The 24,973-nt window shown below is 35.2% G+C and overlaps 2 protein-coding genes and 1 long non-coding RNA gene across 6 annotated transcripts; all 3 read right to left on the bottom strand.

Annotated features, from left to right (window-relative positions):
• Positions 1 to 1,107: 1,107 nt before the first annotated feature.
• LOC101246110 (probable LRR receptor-like serine/threonine-protein kinase At3g47570) lies at positions 1,108 to 5,305 on the bottom strand. Its single transcript, XM_004233856.5, has 4 exons — positions 4,240 to 5,305; positions 4,074 to 4,145; positions 1,707 to 3,701; positions 1,108 to 1,618 (listed from the first exon to the last, which is right to left on the bottom strand). Exons 1-4 carry the CDS (start codon positions 5,135 to 5,137, stop codon positions 1,269 to 1,271), a joined length of 3,315 nt encoding a protein of 1,104 aa, XP_004233904.1. The 5' UTR covers positions 5,138 to 5,305; the 3' UTR covers positions 1,108 to 1,268.
• Positions 5,306 to 5,858: 553 nt separating this feature from the next.
• On the bottom strand, positions 5,859 to 11,293 carry LOC101257233 (uncharacterized). Of its 4 annotated transcripts, none has more exons than XR_011214702.1 (5): positions 11,160 to 11,293; positions 10,939 to 11,060; positions 9,162 to 9,232; positions 6,623 to 6,876; positions 5,859 to 6,518 (listed from the first exon to the last, which is right to left on the bottom strand). It is a non-coding gene; the product is annotated as an uncharacterized lncRNA (long non-coding RNA). The 4 variants fall into 4 exon arrangements; XR_003245248.2 differs by having other exon boundaries at positions 6,623 to 6,905; XR_011214701.1 differs by having other exon boundaries at positions 10,939 to 11,057; positions 11,160 to 11,277.
• Positions 11,294 to 17,303: 6,010 nt separating this feature from the next.
• On the bottom strand, positions 17,304 to 21,201 carry LOC138337080 (probable LRR receptor-like serine/threonine-protein kinase At3g47570). Its single transcript, XM_069293499.1, has 3 exons — positions 20,103 to 21,201; positions 18,045 to 20,024; positions 17,304 to 17,939 (listed from the first exon to the last, which is right to left on the bottom strand). The coding sequence occupies exons 1-3, from the start codon at positions 21,007 to 21,009 to the stop codon at positions 17,590 to 17,592; spliced, it is 3,237 nt and encodes a 1,078-aa protein (XP_069149600.1). The 5' UTR covers positions 21,010 to 21,201; the 3' UTR covers positions 17,304 to 17,589.
• Between the last annotated feature and the right edge of the window lie 3,772 nt (positions 21,202 to 24,973).

Here is a 24,973-nt window from a genome sequence, read left to right on the forward strand (position 1 = left end):
TATATCGCATTGACATATTGATGATAATTTGGAGAATAAAAGAAAGAAAACATGCCTATCATTGTTTGGATCAATTTCTTTTCCATATGATTGGTATCTTGAACTTGGACCTTTCATTCCTACTGCTAAACCAAAATGACTAAAACAAAATATTTACTTACATCTGAGAATTGATGTTTGAAAATATCTATTAAAAATAGTAATTGGAAAATATATATATATATATATATATATATATATATATATATATATATATATATATATATATATTTTTGAAGTAGAAAAAGGAAAATAAACCTTGTATTTTGTGGAAATTCATTATCCAAGGAACTCAAAATTCATTTTGCTGACCAACCATCAACTTAGACTTGATGGAGTGATTTTGTAATTTCTTACTAGTACTATTTTTGCATCCCATGAAATATATATAATATAATGAATAGTCATCAATGGTAATCGCATAAGTTATTTTCGAAGAATTCTTATCCATGTAACCCTTTGGAGCTTTATTACAAAATTATAATCAATGATGTATAAACACAAATATTGTAGTTCTTAATTTTATATGAAGTTTTCCATTATAGTGATTACTTGTCATTTTAATTTATGTACATTCCATATTTGGATGATTTTTTTTGTACTAAAATAGGAAAAATAACTAATAATTACTTAGTAGAACTTGACTGGATATGACAAAACTCCAACGAACACTTCTCTGTATGCAAAGTAACATTTTTTCTAAATAAGTGAGAATTCTAAATGATATTCTGTAAATATTAAACACCAAAATCACTTAGTAGGATTTGACTAGATATGACAAAAATTCAATCGATACCTATTTGTATTTCAAAATTATGTCGAGCAACTTCTTTTCTCGAATAAGTGATGATAGTAAAATTTGAGTATTTTTTAGAAATATAATTTTTAAATTATACAGATTTGGAAAAAAACTGAATACTATATTAAATTTATTATTTAAAATTTTATATAGCTCATGATAGAAATATCGATGTAACAAAGAAAAAATTATGAGCTCGAAAAAAATTGTGGCGTTAATGTGATTTTTCATGTCATGTGCATTGCCAAATTGATCTGATAACAATGTCATAGTTAACTCAGTTCTGTAATAAATGGATGTCAACGAGAAATATCTATTTTAACTTTTCACACTCAATAAAACATTCGAGAATAAGTAGCTTAGCTGGCTGATTACCTCAACTTTCACCTTAATTTTTCACACTCAATAAAACACAACGGACTAATTCTACCTAGCGGAGACTATTGAAAAACTGGAGTCTGATCTTTTTGAGTGTTGAAAGAGCATCTTCCATGCTAATTCTTGCATCAGGTGTCACTACAGTGCAACTCAAAGCTAATTTCATGATAGATGAAAAACACTGCATCTTTGCATCGATTTGTTCATTCCCTGGCCGTATCAAATTGGAATCCACCACCTTATGAATACCACTCGGAAAAGAATCATTAATCCAACATCGTATATTCATTTCTCCGGTAAATATTTCATCACTTGGTCGCCTTCTTGTGAACATCTCCATTATCACGATGCCAAAACTATAAACATCACAGCTGGTGGAGACTATTCCGTCTTGTCCATATTCTGCAATCGTGGCAAAAGATAATTACAAAAATACTTTCTGGTTACCGATGAACATGCTAAACTGAGTACTAATCTATAATTACGATACCTGGAGCAATATATCCAATGGTTGCTATTGTCCTTGTTTGAACAAAATCCTCCCCTGCACCTAACAATTTTGCAATGCCAAAGTCGCTAACATGACCAACCATTTCGTTATCTAGCAACACGTTGCTTGGCTTCAAGTCACAATGCACCACAGGTGTTGAATAGCCATTGTGGAGATAGTCTATTGCGGATGCAACATCTATCATTATACTTAATCTCTGCAACATGTCTAAGAAAAAGTTGTGATTGTATAGCCATTTGTCAAGTGTTCCATTCGGCATGTATTCTAATACCAAGGCTTTGAAGTCAGGGTTGGAGCAGCTGGTGATCACTTTTGTAAGATTTCGATGGCGGAGGTTGCGCAACATCTCACATTCTGTATCAAAGCTTTTGAATGCACCCTCCAATTGCACATTGAATACCTTTGCTGCTAAAAGAGTTCCATCCTTAAGTATCCCTTTGAAAACCTTGCTGAAACTCCCGCTACCAAGCAAGTTGCTTTCATCGAATCCTTCTGTTGCTTGTTCAAGTTCATAGTAAGAAATTCTTTCATGTTTCCCTTTTAGCAGAAAGACATCTGCTTGATCTACATTCTTCTTTATCTTTCTCCATCTTAAAAATACATATGTGAGGGCTAATGAGAGAAATAGCATACCCACTCCCAAAAGGATGTACAAAACCAAGATTATCTTTTTTCTCTTTGACCTCTTGGGAGATTTGATGACGCATGGTGAAACACGAAACTTAGAATCACCACAGAGTCCATAATTGGACAAGAAAGATTGACCTGTGGCGTTTGCAAAAGGACCACCAGTGGGAATCGCTCCACTGAGTTCATTAAATGAGAAGTTCAAGTATTTGACATACACGAGAGCTTCTAATGACTTTGGAATTTCACCACTAAGATTGTTATTGGTCAAATCCAAGAATTCTAAGGCCAGCATTTTGCCAAATGAATCTGGAATAGGCCCATCTAATTTATTATGTGCTAGAGAAAGACTAAGCATTCTATCCAGACCCCCTAGTGTGTTAGGAATCTTACCACTAAAATCATTTTTTGACAGATCAACGAGCGTCACAACTTTTAAATTTCCAATCTCCAAAGGAATTTCCCCACTTAATAAATTGGACGAAATATTGAATTCTATGAGATCTTGAAGACTCCACAAGCTTGAAGGTAAGGTCCAATTCAGTCTATTGTTAGATAGATAAAGATACCTCAAACTGGTAATGTTCCCTAAGCACGGCGGTATGGAACCAGAAGCTAGATTTTCTGACAAATCTAATGCTCCAAGATCATATAAATTGCACATAACATCTGGTATGGTTCCTTTTATCTTGTTGCCCCCTAAGCTAAGTTCTTGAAGTTTTTTCAAGCCTTGGATGGTTTTTGGAATATGTCCTATCAACTCATTTTGTGACAAATCCATCTTTATCATACCTGTAAGATTGCCAATTTCTCCAGGAATGAATCCTTTCAGTTTACAATACCATCCTTGGAAAATTTGCAGAGAATCAGACAAATTCCCAATGGAGGCAGGCAAAAAACCGTCCAAGGGATTCTCCGCAAAAGTGATTTCTTTCAGTTTCCTACAGTTTGTCAAAGATGTCAAGAAGCTCAATGCTAAATTGCTGACAAAATTATTCGCCCCCAAGTTCAAGACCTCAATGTTTTCTAAGTCACTAACTGATTCAGGAATTGGGCCTGTGAAACTGTTATATGAGAGTTCAAGAACTCTGAGTCTTGAAGCATTTGAGATAGAAGCAGGGAGCAAACCACTCAAAGTATTCTGATAACAATAGAATCCGTCTAGGTCAGGCATTCCACGACCTAAATCTGATGGTAGAGTACCTGAAAGCCTGTTTTCTGCAATTCCTAAGATCTGCAGTGCTGACATGTTAAAAATGCTTGCAGGGATAGAACCAGTCAACTCATTTGTGTCTAATGACAGAAACAGTAGTTTCTGAAGATAACCTAGTTCCATTGGTATCTCTCCTGTCAAGAGGGGGATATATATGAGTTGGCATGTCAGAACTTGAGAATGTAAAGATATGACACCTGAGCTTAGCTCAATCTTAAAAGCTAGCTCATTAGTGAGAACTGTCCGATTTCACATAAGCAGACCACCTATTAATTCCCAACAAATGTGGGCCTTTTAACCACTCTAACAACTGTTTCATTCCTAGGCCTAACTGGAGCGAAATCTAGGTCAGGCCGTCGCCCTATGGGCTACCGGTCAACGCTCCAGTTGAACCTGGTTGTGAAAGGGGTGTTAGAGTGGGTAAAAGTCCAACATTGTTTTTGAGGTTTAGTTAGGCTCACGTGTTATATAAAAACACTTCAGATGCTTAGTTGCACAACAATTACCTGAAAGCCTGTTTCTTGCAAATCCTAGGTTCTGCAGTTCTGACATGTTAGAAATGCTTGCTGGAATCTCTCCTATCAAGTGAGGAAAATACATGATTACTACCAATTTGGCGGAAGATAAAAATGAAAGAAATTTCAGATTTCGTGGATGTTAGTATCATAATACCTTCCAGATGCAGAGTTCCAAGGTATAAGCTTGTAAGTTCCGTTAAATTGCCTATCTCTGTTGGTACAGTTCCAGTGAGCTCATTTCTAGATAATGACAAGATTTGGAGCTTTCCGCATTTTCCTATGTTTGGTGGAATAACGCCATGTATGTAATTGGCTGAGAGGTGAAGCTCTTCCAAGTTTGGAAGATGGTCACATATAGTTGCTGGAAGCTTACCCGTAAGATTATTGTAGGTGAGACCAATCTTTTTCATTGTTGTAATGTTAAAGATTGATGGTGGTATAGAGCCAGTAAGCTGGTTATTTTCCAGATTGAACAAAGTCATGTGATGAAGATCACCGAGTTCTTGAGGGATCTCTCCTTTGAGAAAATTTTTGGACATATCCAACACTTGCAGCTGTGTTATGTTGGAAAGGGAAGATGGGATTTCCCCGAAAAATTGGTTGCTCGAAAGATGCACAATGCGAAGTTCTGGTAACAAACTTAGAAATGTTGGAATGGCACCAGTAAAGTTATTTCTTCTGACTGAGATCAGTTTCAACTCTTTTGGCAACTCTCCATGGAAAGTGTTGTTGTCGATTATAATGGAAACGAGAAATGAGAGGTTTCCAAGGTGTGGAGGAATGGTACCATGAAGTTGCATGCTAGAAATGTCTAAAGTTGTGACTCGATGATGGCGAGAGTTGCAAGTGATTCCAATCCAGGTGCAAACAGGACTGGAAGAAGACCAGTTGGTTGCTAAGATGTTGTTAGAACTAAAAGAAATGTGAGATTTCAAGGCAAGAAGAGCAGCTTCATCTGTACTAATATTTGGAACAGTAGACAAAGATGTATGGCCAAAAATTATCAGAACGAAAACTGCAAGAGCGAAGAGAAGATCACAACTTCTTCCCATAACTATATCTGAGAGGTTTCTCCTTTTCCTAAAACAAGAATTGGTGTGGCAACTCAATGTACACTAGTTAGTGTCTAGAGAGTTCAATGATTAAGACTTAAGTGTGTTAACTTTTAGTACTACAAGTTGACTTTGTGAGACTCGGTCAACGCTCATACAATAAAAGATATATCTAAAGGCAATAGATTGTCCTTTTAATGGAAAATTGAGTTAGTGTCATTGCATTCAGAGTGTTAAATATAGTGCACCCAGAGTGTTGGTTATACATATCATATTTATTATCATAGCTAAATATAACATAACTGTTAATTTATATTATTATTGTTAAATCTTTTATTTGTTGTAGTGTCACAGTATTTTCTATTTTCTAGTTTCTGTCACTTGCATCCCACCCACTACCCAATGAATAATTGTCAAGATAATTCTTTAAGAGCCCAAAAATTCAACAAGTGTAGACAGGAAGAAAATGTGAAAGTAAAATACACTTAAAATACTAGTACCAGATTTAATAGTAGAAGAAGAAGTCTAGAAAATTAGTTGCATTAAAATGATGGGAAATTCTTATATTTATAGACAACAAAAGGTAGTGTGAACAGAATGCACATAAGGTCACAACCCCTTTGAAAAGTTACAACCATTTTTTTATTGTTGATTTGGTTAAAATATATAGTTTTAACTAGTATATCATGCCAAAATGTCATAAAACTTGTTCTAGAAGAGATCGAGGAGACAATTAATTATGGATTAGAATTGTGAACTCCAGTAGCTAGAAAATCACCATTCCAGCTGGCACTGAAAGTGAAAGAGTACATAATATGAAGTAAATCCAAGAACAACTTGTGAGAGTACAGCCATTTATCAAGTGTCCCACTAGACATGTATTCTAACATTAAGGCTTTGATGACTTTGGTCAGATTTCACATTCTTCTGTATCAAAACTTTTGAATGCACCCTCCAATTGTACATTGTAGACCTTGCCATTACCAAGCAAGTTGCTTTTTTCGGTACTAAATCCTTCAGTTGCTTTTTTCGGTGGCGACTATTGACAAACTGGAGCCTGATATTTTGAAGTGTTGAAAGAGAATCTTCCATACTAATTCTTGCATCAGGTGTTGCTAAAGTACAGCTCAAAGCTAACTCTATAATAGACAACAGACACTGCATCTTTGCGTCAATTCGTTCATCCCCTAGGCTGTACCAAATTAGCATCCACCACCTTATGAATCTCATCTGGAAAAGAATCACTAACCCAACGTCGTATGCTCAACTCTCCAGTAAATCTTTCATCACCTGGTCTGATTCTTGTAAACGTCTCCATCAATCAGGATACCGAAACTATAAACATCGCAGCTTGTGGATACGATTCCATCTTGTCCATACTCTGCAATCATGGTTTAAAATGATCAAAAAAGCTTCCTATATCGGGGAAAAGAATTATGTTGTGGGTATTCTAAAAACACGAGGAAGCTGTAAAAGTTTCAACACCTGGAGCAATTATCCAATGGTTGCTATTGTCCTTGTTTGAACAAAACTCTCCCCTGCACCTAACAATTTTGCAATGCCAAAATCACTGACATGGCCAACCATGTCTTGATCAAGCAAGACACTTGGCTTCAAGTCACAATGCACCACTGGATTTGAACACCCATTGTGGAGATAGACCGTTGCATCAGTGTATATAAAATTTACTTTGATGAGCACGTGACTTCCAGAATTCCCAAAAGCTGGTTGAAACTTGACTATGTATGTATGATACCATTCAAATATTCTGTCAGTTAAAAACTTCTTACTTTGACACTACTGTCAGATTTTTAAATTTCTCCAAGTCGTAATCTATCAATCAGATTTTACCTTAAATAGCAGAATTGACCTAACGGCGATTATTGAAAAAAAATCAAATAGGAAGGGAAAACCGAGATAAATGCCAAACTTTCAGCTATGGATCACACATAAACTGAGAAAACAAACAAAATAGATGAAGGTGAGTGATAGCACATTCCAGCAGCTGGACACCCATACTGTTTATACTACTCAAACAGGACACCCGTATTTCACGGCGAGCTCGAAATTGTTAGCACAAAGAAATTGACATATCAATAGCGATTAAAGAAAGAAAACTGAGTCTTACCCTTAACTTAGTGATAAAGAAGATACATCCCTTAACTTAGTGATATAGAAGATGATACATAGCTATATATCCCCAATCATTTGGTTCATTGGACAATCTCAGCATACATAAAACAGAGATGCCAACTTACTTAATACTCAGAAGAGACTGAAAATGGACATGAATTCAAAACAAAGAAAAGAAAATACCAATATGCAGGCAGGCAGACAACAGTTCTTTCTTATATCTAAGCTTCGATGTTAACCTCCTTGATTCAACAGGGACAGAGCCATTTTTTAGAAATAAATTCATACATAAAAAAGGAGCATTTGAAAGCTTTCAGGAAGTTTATATGGAAAGTTATACAAAATCTACCATGCGTTTTAATCAACCAAAAAGCCAAATGCTTCACGAGAAAAACTTACTCTTATTAATGATGCACTAGTTCTCGACAAAGCACGTGAATATCACGAATATATATATTTCCCCTAACATCACTATTATGCATAAAACATTCAAATATTATCAAACTCATCATGTATAAATAGAAATTTTGTCAGTTAAATAACACTTGAAAGTTTAACACGAAAATAAAGAATTTTTCTTTTCATAACAATGCAAAATAATACATAATTACAAAATCTACCATGCGTTTTAATCACACAAAAAGCCAAATGAAAAACTTACTCTTATTAATACACTAGTTCTTCTAGACACGTGCCCCGAGGCCCCCCGCCCCCCTCGACCCTAAGGCAAGCGCGTGCCCCGAGGCCGCCCCCGCCCACCTCGACCCCGAGGCAAGAGCGTGCCCTAGGGCCGCCCCCCGCCCTCCAACGACCCCGAGGCACGCGCGTGCGCGGCCCCGTGGCACGCGCGTGCCCCTGGGCAACCCCCGGCCCCCCACGACCCCGAGGCACGCGCGTGCCCCGAGGCCGCCCCCACGACTCCGAGGCACGCGCGTGCCCCTGGGCAACCCCCGGCCCCCCACGACCCCGAGGCACGCGCGTGCCCCGGGGCCGCCCCCCACGACCCCGGGGCCGCCCCCCACGACCCACGACCCCGAGGTACGCGCGTGCTCCTAGGCCGCCCCCTGACCCCGAGGCACGCTAGTTCCCCGAGGCCCCCCCCCACGACCCCGAGGCACGCGCGTGCCCCGGGGCCGCCCCTCCACGACACCGATGCACGCGCGTGCCCCGTGCCCCCCCCACGACCCCGAGGCACGCTAGTGCCCCGGGGCCGCCCCCCTACGACCCCGAGGCACGCGCGTGCCCCGGGGCCGCCCCCCAACAACCCCGAGGCACGCGCGTGCCCTGGGGGCCCCCCACGACCCCGAGGCACACGCGTGCCCCGGGGTGTCCCCCCGCGACCCCGAGGCACGCGCGTGCCTCGGGGTGTCCCCCCGCGATCCCGAGGCACGCGCGTGCCCCGGGGCCGCCCCCCACGACCCGAAGGCAGGCCTTTGCCTCTTTGTACCCTGAGGCACTTGCATGCCTCGGGGCCGCCCCCTACCGTCGAGGCACGCGTGTTCCTCGGGTCCTCCCCCGCCCACACCTTGACCCCAAGACAGCCTCGGGTTCGCCCTACCCATGACCATGAGGCACGCGTGTTCCTCGGTGCCGCCCCCTGGCCCCCAACCCTGAGGCACATACAGTTCCTCGGCCCAACCCCCCGACCCTAAGGCATGCATGGTGCCTCTAGACCCCGACCCCAACCCTGTCCTCGCCCCGCCCTGACCCTACGTCCCGCCCACTCCCATTCCCCCTACCCCCATTCCCGTCGCCCGTCCCCCACCACGCCTACTTCTCGCCACCTGCCTCGATTTCTTGCCTGCCCTGCCCGAGGCCGAAATTGTTAATGATCACGACAGATTCGTAACAAAAAGAAGACCAGAACAAAAACTGAGTTGGGCAGTCAAACCTTTCACAATGAACCAAGGTCTTGTTTTATTCCTTTACTCTTGAAGATCCTTTGCATTTGGATTTGAGTAGCTTCACAAATTAATTAAGAAAAAGAAGATTAGAAAAGGTACACAAATCAAGGAACGAGCATAAGACTTCCCTAAGAAATTTCACACATTTAAAATGATCTGGGAAATTGGAAGGATTGTAATCTATGTTGAGCAATCAAACTCAAAAAAATCATCAAAAATCTTTGCTGATTGTGTTAGGTAAGGGATCAATGAATTAAAACAGAGCTAACCACCCCTATGCCTCTTTCAGATTCAAGCTTTGCAGATTAAAAAAATCTGATGCTATTAATGTGGACATCAAGAATGGGAAAAGTAGTACTCTCAGATAGCAATCTAAAGTATAATGATAAAAAGGTTTTGGGTGGATTGCAGGCCAATCAGCAATTGCATCAATGAGTTGTTGAAATTTTTTTGGGGAGGAAATTTTGAAGTAAAGCAAAATTCCAAATAGTAATAACAAGAGAGAGTTCACAATTTATTCAATCAAATTGATCAATCAACAAGGCCCCCACAACCCTAAGTCAGAGGTTATATGCACAAATTTTCAGACTGGGGAACAAGGAACAATAGTTAAAACATTAAGATACAAGAGATTTTCCATTCAGCGATCTCGGTGGTAAACACCCTTGCTGTGGCAGTGAGAAACTGCAATCTTGAAGTAAAACAAAATTCTCTATTTCAAGCTAAATGATTGACTCAACATGCAAGGCCAGATTTCTTTTTTTAATTCTTGTTTGCATACACTAAAGAGCAAAAGAGACCTAAACAAACCCCAAAATATCAACTTTACCTGAAAATCTAGCCAAACCATAGTTGTCTAAATATGTTGTACAGATGCATGTCTAGATTGATTTAGGTTATTTAGGAATTTCTGTTTTTACTGGAAATTACTCCCAAAAGAAGTTCTGCTTGTAGCGACATAATTTGAGCTGCTTGAGGCTGCTGGATTTTGTAACTACTGTATTCGGAATGAAATCGTACTTACTGATGGCAGAATATCTACTTTCACTGCTCTTCTTTTGTTCGGACATCTTGTATTTGGCTGTTCATATTCCGAAACAAGTTTTTGGAAGACCTTTTAGTTGTGTGTCTGCTTATATATCACTCATTCAATCAATCAATACATTCTAGCCAAACCATGCTAGAAATTAAGGTTTGACTGTGGCACTTCATCTCTTATGTTACAACAATAACATACGTAACTTCACAATTAGGATGTGGGAAACACAAACCTTATTCTACTACACATGGATTGTTTTGGAGGTCTTCAAAGCAGGGTTTCAAGAAACCATTATGACATAAAAATCAGATAATGTAACAAACAGATTGAAGAATAAAATTGCCTTTTATATGTGAGAATATCTACTAACTCTCTATTATGATTCTTGGCTTCATATCTTCTTATCTAAGCTTACATTAATCACTTGTCCGAAATTCTTTTTTAATCACTGTCAACCGTAACCTATACTTGCAGCTACTGTTCAAGTTTTTGATTCCCTACAAAAATTTCACTCCCTAATTAAGAGATCAAGATAGAAAATTATCTTCACAACAAACTTTTCTATCAGCCATATCGGTGGTAAACACCCTCTAGCAATTGCAAGTTATATGATCCATAAACTGATACAGCTAATTCCCAATTCTTACCAGTTGATTTCATGTAAATTATGCAAAGAACCCATCAATGAACTAAACCCCCAAACCCTAAGTCAGAGGAAAAAGTACCTGTGTCCTCCGGACGAAATTCAAGAAGCATACCAATGTATCTCCTCATTTTCCTCGATCACAACCACTTGTTTCGCAGCAATTTCACTCCTCACCACCTTCATCTTCGCCATTATTGTCTGCTGCATACACACACAAACACTTATTATTTTTTATCCAAAAAGAAGTAAAATTGAATGGGGAATTGGGAAATTCATTGAGAGGGGAATTGGGAACATCACCATTCTGATGGCGTTGTGGTGCACAAGAGAGAAATTCAGCCATGAAAACAGTTCACCCTTCAACTTTGTCATTTGTAACTGAAATACCCTCGTTATAAAAATGGCTCATATATGTCCTTATCGTTATACAAACGGCTCATATATACCCCTGCCATTACAAAATGTCTCACATATAACCTTCATTTAACCGAAGTTAAAAATTAGTTTTAAATTTATATTTATTACTTCTAATTTTTTTAAAAAAAATTATTTCGAAATATATATGATTTTCTATCAAAGTTCAAGGTATATTTTAACTTTTCATACATAAATTATTTTTTGACTTCTTTTATTATAATTATTCGAATTTCTTATTCTTGTTTTGTTTTTTTCTTTCATTCCTTAGTTTAAAGACTAAAAAATTAAACTATTTTTTTTGTGTATTGTAATTTAATTTCGTATTCGAAGAAAAAATTTGGCCATCTACAATAAGTTTTACAAGAATATTAGTGAAACATAAATAAATTTGATTACCAAAATAATAATTATAAATTAGTCATTGAAACAAAAAAAAGTCAAAAAAAAATATGTTTGACGAAGATTAAATTTAGTCATATGGGATTATATTTTTTAGAAAAAAATAATAAAAATTTAGATTAAAATTATTATTTTTTTTATTTCCGTTAGAGGAAAAGGGTATATGTGAGCTATTTGTTTTACAAGTAGGGGTATATATGATCCACTTTCATAACAAGGGGTATATCAGCTCTAAATGACAAAGTTGAGGGGTATATCAGACCCTTTTCCCTTTTTTCTTTCATTATAATATGTTTTTATTTCCCTCTACACGTTAATTTTTATTTTATTTTTTAAAAACTTTTCAGTTTTAATTATGGAATCTAATTTCTGTGACTACTTATTTTGAGATATTATCCTTTTAGAGCAAATTTAATAATACATTTTGTGTAAATTAATTAAGTTGAGTGAATTTGCTATTTTTTAAAAATTGACGGACATAAATTATACTTAAACGTATATTAAATTTAAATATTCTTTTAAAAAAATATTTGATCAAACATACATAACTCTAATTTTAACTTAAAATTTTTAAATAAAATAAATACCGTTCAATCTAAAATCTTATTTGTGTATTAATCGAGTGAAAGCTCTGAGCCACAAGTTCTAATAGATAGTGAAGAATGGAGCAGAATGAAAACCACAAGTGCAAAGAGAAGATTGCAATTTCTTCTCATAACTATAACAGATTGGTTTCTCTCTTTTTTTACTAAAACAAGAATTGATGAGGCAAATCAATAATCGTAGATGATTGATATCAAATTCATATACTGATATTATTAGTCTATGGAGTATATTTTGGTTTAGAGTGTCACTATCGAGTTCGACTTCTTCTAATGAATACTAGAAAATTAGCATTAGTGATCGATCCTATTTGAAAATGTCTTTTGTAATGATATGTGCAAGAAACTTCAACCTCAAATTAATTAAGTCTTGGTCTTTCTGATAAGTACTTGTGGCCTTGCATTTTGAGTACTGCCATTAATTTTTGGGTTAAGACTTAAAAAGTCTCGATAAGACTTTGATTACATAAACTCTTGGCACATTAGTCGACATGAAAAGTTTTGATAAAGAAATATGTTTTGTGTTTTGCCTAATCTTCTTCTTTTTTCCAAAGGAAATACATTGACTTTGTAGAAGGGGACGAATATATGAACGAAGAAATAATTTGTGAGGAAAAACTGAATTTGTTAGATAAGTTAATTGTGGCAATTAGTAAGAACAAGAAAATAGAATTCTAATGGATAAATATGTCCTTTAATATGGTTTCAGATTACGTATACACCCTCCAACTTTGGATCTACATAACTAGATACTTAAACTCGTATAAAATTGCACACATAATTAAACACAAATGTCCTACATGACATTCTACATGACATTTTGTGTCCTACGTGGTGTCTTACATGTATTATGTCACGTAGGACTCATGTGTCTACTTGTTAAATTTTATACAAGAGAAAGAGTGTTTTGTAATTGAAGAGCCTAACGATCAATTATTTTATTAGAATAATTTCAAAATGAATGACATGGCAGTATTTGATCTTTTTTTCTTTCTTTATAATATGTTTCAATTTCCCTCTTTACTTTTAAAAAAATCTTTTCAGTTTTAATCATGGAATTTAATCTATTACATTGTGTGACTATTTATTTTGAGATATTCTTCATTTAGAGCAGATTTAATAATATATTTTGTATAAATTAGTCAAGCAAAGTGAATTTGCTAGTTTTGTAAAAATTAATGGACATAATAAAATAAATTCAAATTTAAATATTTAATTAATTAAAAAATAGTCAAGCACAACTCTAATTTTAACTTAAACTTTTTAAATAAAATAAATAGTATCAAGAAATGTGTTCAAACTAAAAATAAATCTTATTATGTATTAATGTCATTGGGCCTAGAATATATTAAGTCAAGTCTCAAAGTCAACTGCTCTATTTTATGATCTTTAACTCTAAAATAATAGGGTTCTCAAATGCTGAGTCAAAATCTCACATTAATTGATGTGTGTTTATATAAAATTGTTCAATTTTTCTATCATGAGCTAATTTTTGTGATCGAGTTAGACTCAATTGTCATATTTTTATAATAGTAAATCACAAAACTAAATTTTGTGAATAAACTGTATATGTGTTAGAAAATATAAATGATGAGAAAGTCAAATTTATGATGTTGAAAATGACATCACGTCACCAAAATAAGTTAGATACATGGTTAAAATGAAGATATTCAAGAAAAGACGCATTTATCGCTAAATGCATTTCATATTGCATAATTTCAACTTTTTAAAATGTTCTCTTTTTCTATAAATGTACAGAATCAAGAGGACTAGATCCAATGACTGGTATATTTGACGCTGCAAATAAAATCGAGGAAGGTAATTTTGGGTCTATCTACAAGGTTCATCTCAATCTTACCTCTATCAAGATTTTATTAGGTTAATTAGCTACAACATCTGACATAGATAAATAAACATGGTACACTCTAGGACGGTGCAGTTATTGTTGTTGAGCAAGGGAAGCATTAGTTTGTAAATGAGGTAGGTATTATTTCTAAGTTTACAGCACCCAAATTTATATGGATGTCGAATAACTTCTTTTTTTGAATAAGTGATGATACTAAAATTTGAGTATTTTTAAAAAATATTATTTGAAACTTATACAAATATGGAAAAAAATCTGAATGCTATATTAAATTTATTATTTAATATTTTATATAGTTCGTGATAGAAATATCGATGTAACAAAGAAAAATTAATTGCTTGAAAAAAATTGCGGCGTATATGTGATTTTTCATCTCATGTGTATTGCCAAAATGATCTGATAATAACGTCATATTAACTCAATTCTGTAAAAGATGGATGTCAATGAGAAAGATCTGTTTAAACTTTTCATGCTCAATAAAACATTTGGGAATCTAAGTAGCTTAGTTGGCTGACTACCTCAACTTTCACCTTAATTTTTTACACTCAGTAAAACACAACAGTCTAATTCTACCTAGCAGAGACTATTTATTTTGAGATATAATTCATTTAGAGCAGATTTAGCGATATGCTTTGTGAAATTAAGTTTAGTGAAATTTGCTAGTTTTATAATATAAGTTAGTTTTATGGTCTGACATGTAAACTTTCTGATATGTCTCTCATAATCTCATTCATGTTTAAAGGAAACAAATATTAGTGATAGCCACAGTAGGGTTAATCCTATATGTCATAATATTCTTCAAAGACACCAAAACAAAAAAGAACACAAATTGAACATCTCTATGGGTCTACTCGACCTACAAAGCAGATGTCTTTTGAAGTTGTTGGCTTGTTGCATTAAAGATTGCTGCTGGGAAAAGCAATATGACATATAGCCTAATCCCTGATAAATGAGTAGCACGATTATTTCATCTAAAAGTTTCATTTTGTCTACAACATATGTGACATACCGAATATATGTGTCTTGCATTTTACCATGGAATTATGATGATTATCTTATGGTAGACCTGTCTGGAAACCTGTATGATCATCTTTAACTTTATGCCTTGCTTCTTACTCATTTCCTTTTTCTTCTCAGAAAGGTATTCACCAGTGCGATTTCGTTATGCTGGAAAAGGAACATTAATTCTGCCATCTCTTTAACACACCAAATTCTATTAATTTGGTGAACCTACCTACACATAATGAAATTATAATATTTGGATGAATTTTTAGAATTAACATATCTAATGGGATCGATGACTGAATTTTCTATACACTAAAATAGAAAATAACAAAAAATCACTTTATAGAACTTTCTTGGATATGATAAGAAAATTTTTTATTGTATTTCAAAATCACGCAAAGTAACCTCTTTTCTCAAAAAAGTGAGACTAAAATAGGAAATATAACTATTAATCATCTAATGTAAAGGATTTGACTTGATATAACAAAAACTAACTCTAAACTGAATGATCAAACATAAAAGGATTAATAATATTTATAGAATCCATTTTTTGTTCCAAAGACATATATACAGCTGCATGACTTAACAATCATTTTTATAACAGAGATGTCACTTCCAATCATGAAGAGCACTGGATACACATTGTAATTTGAGGGAACAAAACATTGTTCTAAAGTAAAAATGATGAAATCAAAATTACAAGACCTTATTTATGTACTAGGCTTTTAAAATAAATATCTCTCTCAAATTAGTGAAAAGGCCAGTTGGTTGTGTTATTGAAGTGACTGTCTTGTGTGTTCCAACCCTGAGTATATTCATTGGAATTTTGGTGGTCTCTTGACGATCAACTCTAAATTGTTTTGACCAATCCTGAAAAATATTGTTATCAAGACGAGACCAGTTAAATTGAGCATTACTAATTAATATTATTAATGATAATTTATGGAGAGTAAAAGAGAGAAATTAACGTGCCTATCTGATGATCCTTGATTGTTTTGATCAATTTCTTTTCAAAATGGTTGGTATCTTACAGTGTATATAAAAATAAAATCCTGTGTAAACAAGTTCATTAATTACAAGATTATAATTAATGATTTATAAACACAAATATATAAAATTAGTAACTATCTTTGAACAGAAAAGGAACTCAGACTTGTTATTCCGAAGGAGAAAGGGATGATTGTAGTTCTTAATTTTCTATGGAAAGACATATATAAATTTTTCCATTGTTGTCATACTTATATAGTGAACCACTTGTCATTTTAATTTATGTACATTTCATATTTGGATGATTTTTTTTATAGATATTATACACTAAAATAGGAAAAATAACTGACTGGATATGATAAAACTCTAACGGACACCTTTCTGTTTTTCAAAATTATGTAGAGTAACTTTTTTTCTAAATAAGTGAGAATTCTATATGATTTTCTGTAGATATTAAACACCAAAATCACTTAGTAGGATTTGACTTGATATGACAAAAATTCAATCGATACCTATCTGTATTTAAAAATTATGTCGTGTAACTTCTTTCCTCAAATAAGTGAAAGGATATACGTTTTGGTTTTAACTTACCTCCAACTTTTTTCCTTGAGATATTGGTCTTTGTTGTTCACTTTATTTTATGACAGGATCCTAATTCGAAGCACTACTGTATGGTTTTAGTAAAAAAAAATTCCCCTCTGGTATGCTTCAACTTCAATTTATTCAACACTGCTTTGTTTTGATCTGCTACGCACAATACCATCCTTCCAGATGCAGAGTTCCAGTGCCGTTAAATTGCCTATCTCTGTTGGTACAGTTCCAGTGAGCTCATTTCTAGAATAACGCCATATATGTATGTGAAGCACTTCCAAGTTTGGAAAAGAATTTCAGTAGGCAGGAAGAAAATGTACAAGTAAAACAAAGTCAAGATAATCCTAACGTATCTACTCTTTTATTCCCAAAGTGTAGTCCCGGGTCTGGGGATGATGAAGTGTACAGACACCTTACCTCTACCTAAATATTGGCACTCTAAACCAAAACACACTCTTGGTTAATCATAGTTTACAGAGGATTGTTTGTTATAACTCGATTAAAGTTAAGCTCGTACATTCTTGAGTAGAAAGCCCCATTTTTGAAAGTCGAATTATGAAAAAGAGATAAAGCACATAATAAATAAATAAACACAAAAATGATATATATGATTAAAGTTACTTTACCTGCACATTACATACAATCAGATTGTCTATTTACCTTGAAAGATGATTTAACTTCATTCTTAAAAGTTACTGGTCTTAATTGTAAATTCGAGAAGTGAAAAAACTGAATTCATCTTAAATATGTGATGCTTTGAAAGCGAAAGAGTAGATAATATGAAGTACAAAACTGATTTTATCTTAAATAGCAGAATTGACCTAGGTAATCAAGCATCAATCACTTGCGGATGGTCTAGTTCCATCTAGTGGCGACTATTGACAAACTGGAGCCTGATCTTTTCAAGTGTTGATAGAGAATCTTCCATACTAATTCTTGCATCAGGTGTCGCTAAAGTACAGCTCAAAGCTAACTCTATGACAGACAATAGACACTGCATCTTTGCGTCAATTCGTTCATCCCCTAGCTGTACCAAATTACCATCCACCACCTTCTGAATCTCATTTGGAAAAGAATCACTAACCCAACGTCGTATGCTCAAGTCTCCAGTGAATCTTTCATCACCTGGTCTGATTCTTGTAAACGTCTCCATCATCAGGATGCCGAAACTATAAACATCACAGCTCGTGGATACTATTCCATCTTGTCCATACTCTACAATCATGGTTGAAAATGATCAAAAAATATATGCTAAAACTGATCATATATATTGGGGGGAGGGGGAGGGGGAGGGGGAAGAGTTAATACAAGTTTCAATACCTGGAGCAATATATCCAATGGTTGCTATTGTCCTCGTTTGAACAAAAGTTTCCCCTGCGCCTAACAATTTTGCAATGCCAAAATCACTGACATGGCCAACCATGTCTTGATCTAGCAAGACATTGCTTGGCTTCAAGTCACAATGCACCACCGGATTCGAACACCCATTGTGGAGATAGACCATTGCAGATGCAACATCTATCATTATATCTAATCTTTGAAATAAATTCAAGAACAAGTTGTGAGAGTATAGCCATTTATCAAGTGTCCCATTGGACATGTATTCCAGCACTAAGGCTTTGAAATCAAGGTTGGAGCAACTGGTGATGACTTTGGTCAGATTTCGGTGGCGGAGGTTGCGCAACATCTCACATTCTGTATCAAAACTCTTGAATGCACCCTCCAATTGCACATTGAATACCTTTGCTGCTAAAAGAGTACCATCTTTAAGTATCCCTTTGTAGACCTTGCTGAAACTCCCGTTACCAAGCAAGTTGCTTTCACTGAATCCTTCAGTTGCTTGTTCAAGTTCATAATAGGAAATTCTTTCATGACATTTTATCAGAGACACATCAGCTTGACCTGCATTCTTTTTTTTCTTTCTCAATCTCAAAAATACATATGTGAAGGCTAATGCAAGAAATAGCATACCCACTCCCAAAACCAATATTGCCTTTTTTTTCTTTGACCTCTTGGGAGATTTGGTGACACATGGTGAAACATGAAACTTAGAATCACCACAGAGCCCATAATTGGACAAGAAAGATTGATCTGTGGCCTTTGCAAAAGGACCGCCCGTGGGAATTTCTCCACTGAGTTCATTAAATGAGAAGTTCAAGTATTTGAGATACACAAGAGCTTCTAATGACTTTGGGATTTCACCACTAAGACTGTTACTGGACAAATCCAAGTATTCCAAGGCCAGCATTTTGCCAAATGAATCTGGAATAGGCCCATCTAATTTATTATGTGCTAGAGAAAGTTTCATCAATCTATTCAGACCCTCTAGAGTTCTAGGAATCATACCAAGAAAATCATTTTTTGACAGATCAATAAGAGTTGCAGCCTTTAAATTTCCAATCTCAATAGGAATTTTGCCATGCAATAAATTGGATGAAAAATTGAACTCTATGAGATCAGTAAGGCTCCCCAAGCTTTCGGGTAAACTCGAATTAAGCATGTTATCTGCTATATAAAGATATCTCATACTGGTAACTTTTCCTAAGCAAGGTGGCACGCGACCAGAAAATTGATTACCTGACAAGTATAATGCTCCAAGTTTCTTTAAATTGCAGATAACATCTGGTATGATTCCTTCTATCTTGTTGCTCTCTAGGTAAAATTCTTGAAGGTTCAGCATGCCTTGGATAGTTTTTGGAATATGTCCAGTCAAATTATTTTGTGAAAAATTTATCCTTATCACCCCGGTAAGATTACCAATTTCTTGAGGAATGGAGCCTTTCAGTTTACAAGTCCATCCTTCGAAAATTTGCAGAGAATCAGAGAAATTTCGAACGGATGCAGGGAAAAAGCCTTCCAAGGGATTCTTAGCAAATTTGAGTTCTTTCAGTTTCCTACAGTGTGTCAAAGATGAGAGGAAGCTCAATGCTGAATCGCTGACAAAATTGTTCATCTGCAGGTTCAAAACCTCAAGGTTTTCTAAATTACCAAGTGATTGAGGAATTGGACCTGTGAAACTGTTGATTGAAAGATCAATCATACCGAGTCTTGAAGCATTTGAGATAGTAGCAGATATAAATCCACTCAGATGGTTGTTTGCACAAATCAATGTTTCTAGGCTGGGGATCCCACTGCCTAAATCTGCTGGTAGATTACCTGAAAACATGTTTTCGTCAAGTACGACTGCCCTCAGCGCTGACATGTTGAAAATGCTTGTGGGGATGGAACCAGTAAGCTTACATCCGGATAATGACAGAATCTGTAGTTTCTTAAGATTACCTAGCTCCACTGGTATCTCTCCTGTCAAGTGAAGAAATATATATATGAGTACTAAATTGAAAAAATTAAAATTTCTTGCTAGGAGATGTAATATACTACCTTTGAAGTGCAGCAATCCAAGGTATAATCCTGCAAGATTTGTTATGTTGCCTAACTCCCTCGGTATAGTTCCAGTGAACTTGTTTTCAGACAATGACAAGAATTTGAGCTTTTTGCATTTTTCAAAGTTTGGTGGAATGATGCCACCTAGGATGTTTTTTGAGAGGAAAAGCCCTTCCAAGTTTGGAAGATGGTCACATATAGTTGTTGGAAGCTCACCTGTAAGATTATTGTTGGAAAGAGCAATGATTCGCAGTGTTGTAATGTTATAAATTGATGGTGGTATAGAGCCAGTAAGATGGTTACTTTCCAGGTTTAAAGCAGTCATGTAATGAAGATCACCAAGTTCTCGAGGGATCTCTCCTTCGAGGAAATTTCCCGCTATTCTTAACACTTCCAGCTTTGTTAGATTGGAAAGGGAAGATGGGATTTTTCCTGAAAATTGATTGCTCCACAGGTGCAAAATACGAAGGTCTACTAGCAAACTTAAAAATGATGGAATGGCACCAGTAAAGTTATTGTTTGCGATATCAATCAATCTCAACCTCTGCAAATGAGCCAACTCTTGGGGCAAATTCCCATGAAATCTGTTTTTACCAATATTGAGAGAAACAAGAAATGAGAGGTTTCCAAGGTGTGGAGGAATGGTACCATGAAGCTGCATACTAGAAATGTCTAAAGCTGTGACTCGATGGTGTCGGGAGGTGCAAGTGATTCCAATCCAGGAGCAAACAGGGGTGGAAGAAGACCAGTTGGTTGCTAAGATGTTGTTAGGACTAAAAGAAATGTGAGATTTTAATTCAAGAAGAGCAGCTTCATCAGTACTAATATTAGGAACATTAGAGAGTGATATATCAAGCAGAATGAAAATCAAAAGAGCAAAGAGAGGATTGCAACTTCTTCCCATAACTATAACAGATTGGTTTCGAATTAATGGATGAGGGGGAAAAATGATCTTAGATTATGTGTATATACATCTTTCATTATTTTTAGTACTACAAGTTCATGCATTAGTGAGACTGAGTCAACAGTCCATTTCTTTGGCATTATCATATCCATGGAAATTCTCAAGTCATATTTCTTTGGCATATGTGGACTTCTCATATAGTCATATATTAGTCTATGGAGTATATTTTGGTTTAGAGTGTCAATTAACTTCAACCTCAAATTAAGTCTTGGTCTTTCTGCCATTAGTTTTTTTGGGTTAAGACTGTTTTGTAAGGAGGAAAAATGTTTTCCCAGAAAATATTTTCTTGGAAAACAATTGAATTTATAATTTATTTTCTCATGTTTGGTCGAGGAGTGAAAAATATTTTTTAATGTTTGGTTGGTGAATGAAAATTCACAAAATATCTTTTATTTTTGGCTTGAGACAGTAAGACTAAAAGATACTCTTTAGGAAAATAATGTATGATCCGAAAATTAAACCCGATAATTGATCTAGGACCCGATCCTGACACCCAAACTAGGACAAGACCCTGATAACCATCCAAAATCCCACCATGAGATTTGACCCAGGAAATTTTTTTTCAAAAAAAAGATTTGACGGGGTCGCACAGGCTTGCGGATAGGGATGGCATAAAAATGATTTTTTTTTAAAATTTGAAATATATTCAAAAATAATTTTTAAAATGAAAGAAATTCTTTTTTATGAGGTGGCTTACCGGAGTAGGGGGAGTCGGCATAAAAATGATTATTTTAAAAAAACAAATTGAAATATTTTCCAAAATAGTTGTTTCTTAGAAAAAATAAAAATTGACCGGACTGGCCTTTGGGGGGGGGGAGGTGGTAAGTGGGGTGTAAAAAGTGGAAAAATTTAAATTTGAAATATTTTCAAAAATTAGTTTATTTTCCTAAAGAAATGACGGGGTGGTCGGGGAATTGGGGGTGGGGTGGGGGGTGGACCCGTTTGGGATGGGGGGGAGGGGAGAGGGGGGAGTGGCTTGAAAATTAAATTTGAAATATTTTTCAAAAGAATTTTTTTTGGGCGAGTAGGGAGTAGGGTTGGTAGGTAGGCAGGGGGGAGCTACCTTTGTACAACGGGTTCGTTCAACGGAAAATTATAATATTTTATGTATATATAGTAGATGTCGAATTTCCTTCAGCTACTCTTGTGTCTATTTCTACGAATTTTGAACCCCTTATTGAAAATACTAGCTCCACCACTGTTGATAGATGTTAGGTGAGGTAAAAAAAATTAAAATTTGAAACATTTTCTAAAATAATTTTTATTTTTTATTTTGTTTGAGGGTGGGGAGGGTGTGTGGTTTGATGGTAGAGATAAAAAATATATTTGAAATTTAAAAAGTAAGAAAATTTAAATATATTATTTTATTTTATTTTTGAATGGGGTGGGTCGGGTAAGAGATATGCTTAGGGTAAGAAAAAACAATTAAAGGATGAAGTAGAGTTTTGAAAAATGTATTCCTTAATTTTTGTATGGAAGTCATTTTCCTATGATCTAAAAAAATATTTTCCAAAATTTTTAACCCAATCAAACATAAAAAAAAATTGATATATTGCTTTATTTAATTTTTTTTTCATTTTGCATGCATACGATGACATATATATTTTATCCCCTTTTAATGGCTTGATCTATATAAATTTTATGCAATAACATAGGCAGTGACTGAGCTAGGATTTTTAATAAGAGGGTTTAAAATCTGAAGAAAAAAAATAGACACATGAAGTAGTTGAAGGGGTTTGACATCGACTATATATACCTAAAATATTAATTTAATTATATATAAATAATATATATTTTTGCCGAACCCCTAAACCTAAGGTGGCTCCGTCTTTGAACCAGACATGTTCCCAAAATGTTAAGAGTAGCTTACAATTTATGCATACAGACAGCTCTGGTGTCTCTATCATTAGTGGAAGAAATTCATTTCCACTTAACTGGTTGTGAGTTGTGTCTCTATCTTGAGTAGAAGAAATTCAATTCCACTTATTGACTAAAAGCTTTTGAAAACGTCAACCTGGAGATTGGAAATCCTATTCTTTGATGAAGCAAGTTCATTTCCCAAATTAAAATTAACAAACAAAAAGTTACCCCTATTTTTGAGAACATGTAACCTTTTAAAGACTTTTAAGTTCACTATGTAAAATGCTTTATGGATAAGAATTAGACTACTTGTAAACTCTAATTGTTAGAAAATCACCATTATTCTAGCTACCATATGTCTGTGATGTTTTGAAGTACAAAACTGAATTCATCTTAAATAGCGGAACTGACCTAGGTAGTCAAGCGGATGGTATCTAGTGGCGACTATGGAGCCTGATATTTTGAAGTGTTGAAAGAGAATCTTCCATACTAATTCTTGCATCTGGTGTTGCTAAAGTACAACTCAAAGCTAACTTTATAATAGACAACAGACGCTGCATCTTGATCTAGCAAGACATTGCTTGGCTTCAAGTCACAATGCACCACCGGATTTGAACACCCATTGTGGAGATAGACCGTTGCATCAGTGTATATAAAATTTACTTTGAAACTGAATTTATCTTAAATAGCAGAATTGACCTAATAGGAAGGGAGGATTGTAGTTCTTAATTTTCTATGGAAAGACATTTATAAAGTTTTCCATTGTTGTCTTACTTATATAGTGAATCACTTGTCATTTTAATTTTTGGATGACTTTTTTATAGATATGACAAAACTCCAACGGACACATCTCTGTATTTCAAAATTATGCAGAGTAACTTTTTTTCTAAATAAGTGAGAATTCTTTATGATTTTCTGTAGATATTAAACACCAAAATCACTTAGTAGGATTTGACAAAATTATTTCAAAATGTTTTCGTGTAACTTCTTTTCTCAAATAAGTGATGATACTAAAATTTGAGTTTTTTTTTAAATATTATTTGAAATTTATATAGACTTGGAAAAATTCTGAATGCTATATTAAATTTATTATTTAAAATTTTATATAGATCGTGATGGAAATATCCATGTAACAAATTAAAGAAAAATTATGCGCTTGAAAAAGATTGCGGCGTAAATATGATTTTTCATGTCATGTGTATTGCCAAGTTGATATGTTAATAACGTCCTATTTAACTTAATTCTGTAATAAATGGATGTCAACGAGAAACATTTGTTTTAACTTTTCACACTCAGTAAAGCATCGGGAATCTAAGTAGTTTAGTTGGCTGACTACCTCTAACTTTCACTTTAATTTTTCACACTTAGTAAAACGCAACAGTCTTTTTGATCTTTTTGAGTGTTGAAAGAGCATCTTCCATGCTAATTCTTGCATCAGGTGTCACTACAATGCAACTCAAAGCTAATTTCATGATAGATGACAAACACTGCATATTTGCATCGATGTTCTTGGTAATTAGGCCTTTGAATATAGTATGTAGCCTTTCTTTTCTTTTGGCTATGTTGGTGACTCCTGATCCACAGTGATTTCACTATTTTCATGCCATTTGAATTTTAACATCTCTACTGAGGTACTAAATGAATAGCATGTTTTTCTTGATAGATAAAGAAAACGAGAATCATGATTTTCATTTTATTTGACTTGACGAAGGAAAATTATGAAATAAACATATGAAAGAAATGGAAGTTATGTAATGGACATCCATAGACTATAAAATAAAAATTAAAAAACAGTTAGCCTTCACTGAAAGTGGAACTTGGTGCTCGAGGAAAAATCTACGGCCGTTTGAAGTTTCACGAAATGTGACTTTAAAGGGGTATTCGTGAAAATTTGAACTTCAAGCGGACATAAAACGCGCATCCGATGTCAGATTGAGCCAAAAAAAATTCCAACCTGATTATTTTTTCGATATCGACGCGAAAAAACACCACGCGCTGCCGTAGGACTTATAGTTTTACATTTATCGGTTTTTGACCATATAAG

This window comes from Solanum lycopersicum, chromosome 2, assembly GCF_036512215.1.
Source record: "Solanum lycopersicum chromosome 2, SLM_r2.1".
Classification (NCBI taxonomy): Eukaryota; Viridiplantae; Streptophyta; class Magnoliopsida; order Solanales; family Solanaceae; genus Solanum; species Solanum lycopersicum.

Bases quoted from the DNA above. Each gene is read 5' to 3' on its own strand.
- LOC101246110 (XM_004233856.5), bottom strand. From the start codon at position 5,137: ATGGGAAGAAGTTGTGATCTTCTCTTCGCTCTTGCAGTTTTCGTTCTG. The intron at 4,146-4,239 runs GTATTATGATAC...CTCACTTGATAG, and splicing joins TGGAACTCTGCATCTGGAAG to GAGAGATTCCAGCAAGCATT. The intron at 1,619-1,706 runs GTATCGTAATTA...CCACGATTGCAG, and splicing joins CATTGGATATATTGCTCCAG to AATATGGACAAGACGGAATA.
- LOC138337080 (XM_069293499.1), bottom strand. From the start codon at position 21,009: ATGGGAAGAAGTTGCAATCCTCTCTTTGCTCTTTTGATTTTCATTCTG. The intron at 20,025-20,102 runs GTAGTATATTAC...TTCACTTGACAG, and splicing joins TGGATTGCTGCACTTCAAAG to GAGAGATACCAGTGGAGCTA. The intron at 17,940-18,044 runs GTATTGAAACTT...CCATGATTGTAG, and splicing joins CATTGGATATATTGCTCCAG to AGTATGGACAAGATGGAATA.